This window comes from Microtus pennsylvanicus, chromosome X, assembly GCF_037038515.1.
Source record: "Microtus pennsylvanicus isolate mMicPen1 chromosome X, mMicPen1.hap1, whole genome shotgun sequence".
Lineage (NCBI taxonomy): Eukaryota > Metazoa > Chordata > Mammalia > Rodentia > Cricetidae > Microtus > Microtus pennsylvanicus.
The window spans coordinates 78,375,138-78,376,339 of record NC_134601.1 but is presented as its reverse complement, the minus strand read 5'-3'; the positions used below and the strand labels follow the sequence as shown (position 1 = coordinate 78,376,339).

At 33.4% G+C, this 1,202-nt stretch overlaps 1 protein-coding gene across 1 annotated transcript in view; it reads right to left on the bottom strand.

Moving 5' to 3' along the window:
* Positions 1-257: 257 nt before the first annotated feature.
* Hmgn5 (high mobility group nucleosome binding domain 5) overlaps positions 258-1,202 on the bottom strand; it is an 11,185-nt gene continuing 10,240 nt past the window's right edge. Inside the window, exon 6 of the mRNA XM_075958080.1 lies at positions 258-1,202. This exon is cut by the window's right edge and continues 283 nt beyond it. Coding sequence (XP_075814195.1) covers positions 832-1,202 — 371 coding nt within the window. The 3' untranslated portion in view covers positions 258-831.

Here is a 1,202-nt window from a genome sequence, read left to right as displayed (position 1 = left end):
CAATATAAATACTCAGGAAAAAATATGCTTTGACTGAATGGAATAGCCTTAAGATACTAAAATGAATGAATTAATGAACGTGCATAAACCTGCAATGCGCTTCATACTTTGAAAGGATTAAAATGGTGAGTTTTATGCTTTATTAATTTTATTTCTACAAAAATACCCTCAAATGTTTTCCTGAACACCAAATGGGAGAAAATCCAGGATTTTAAAATCCCACTAAACTACAGTTTTTGAAACATCACAAACTATAATCATGTTTGTAGAACTGTTTTATTACGATAAAGCCAGCAAAACTTTGTGCATACACATATAATCAAAACTGCCCTCCTGAAATAAACATTCAAATTTTTCCAAAAACAAAATTAAGATCTTATATTCTTTCCAAGCTACTAATACAGTTATTTTTGGTAATGGCAATTCTAACTCTTAACATTACCTGAAAATAGTTGACCTTCTTTATAAAAGCAACCTAGAGAACAACAGCAAAGTTGTACCAAACTCTTTCTTTTGGAATTCTCCTAGTCTGCAAAATTATCACGTATAAGAATAAAATTGAAACGCAAACATTTAATATATAACTTACACACAGTGAAATTCACAAAGTTGCAAGTATACATTTTATATTTTGCACTACTATAATCACAAAATGTATAAAGGTGTGATGTTACGTATTTTGCAACTAATAACCTATATGATGATGTTCCAAGGTTGAATGATGCTAAAGAAAAGCACTGCTTATAAAATATCTGATAAAAATATTTATCTCTATTAACATTACAACAGGAAGGTACATGTTACCAAATTATGATATCACATAGGGCAGTTTTAGACAATACTCAGAGACACCTCCTCTTCTCCACCTTGTTTGAAATCTTTGTTTTCAGCTTCTTGTTCGGCCTCCACCTTGCTTTCATCTTTCTTGTCTTCATCATTTCCTTCCCCTGCAGCCTCTTTTTCTTTGCCTCCTTCCTCCTTTTTCTCCTCCTCTTTCCCAACATCCTTCTCCTTTCCGTCTCCCTCACTCTGACCTTCCTGTTCATCTTCTTTATTTTCCTCTTTGTATTTTCCACCTTCCTCTTCTTTTTCCTCTTTCTGTTCCTTAACTTCTTCCTCGGCTTTAGCTTTCTCTTCTTTGTCATCTTTCTCTTCTTCCTTCTTCCCATCCCCTTCCTCTTCTTTGCTGTCTTCTTTTTCAT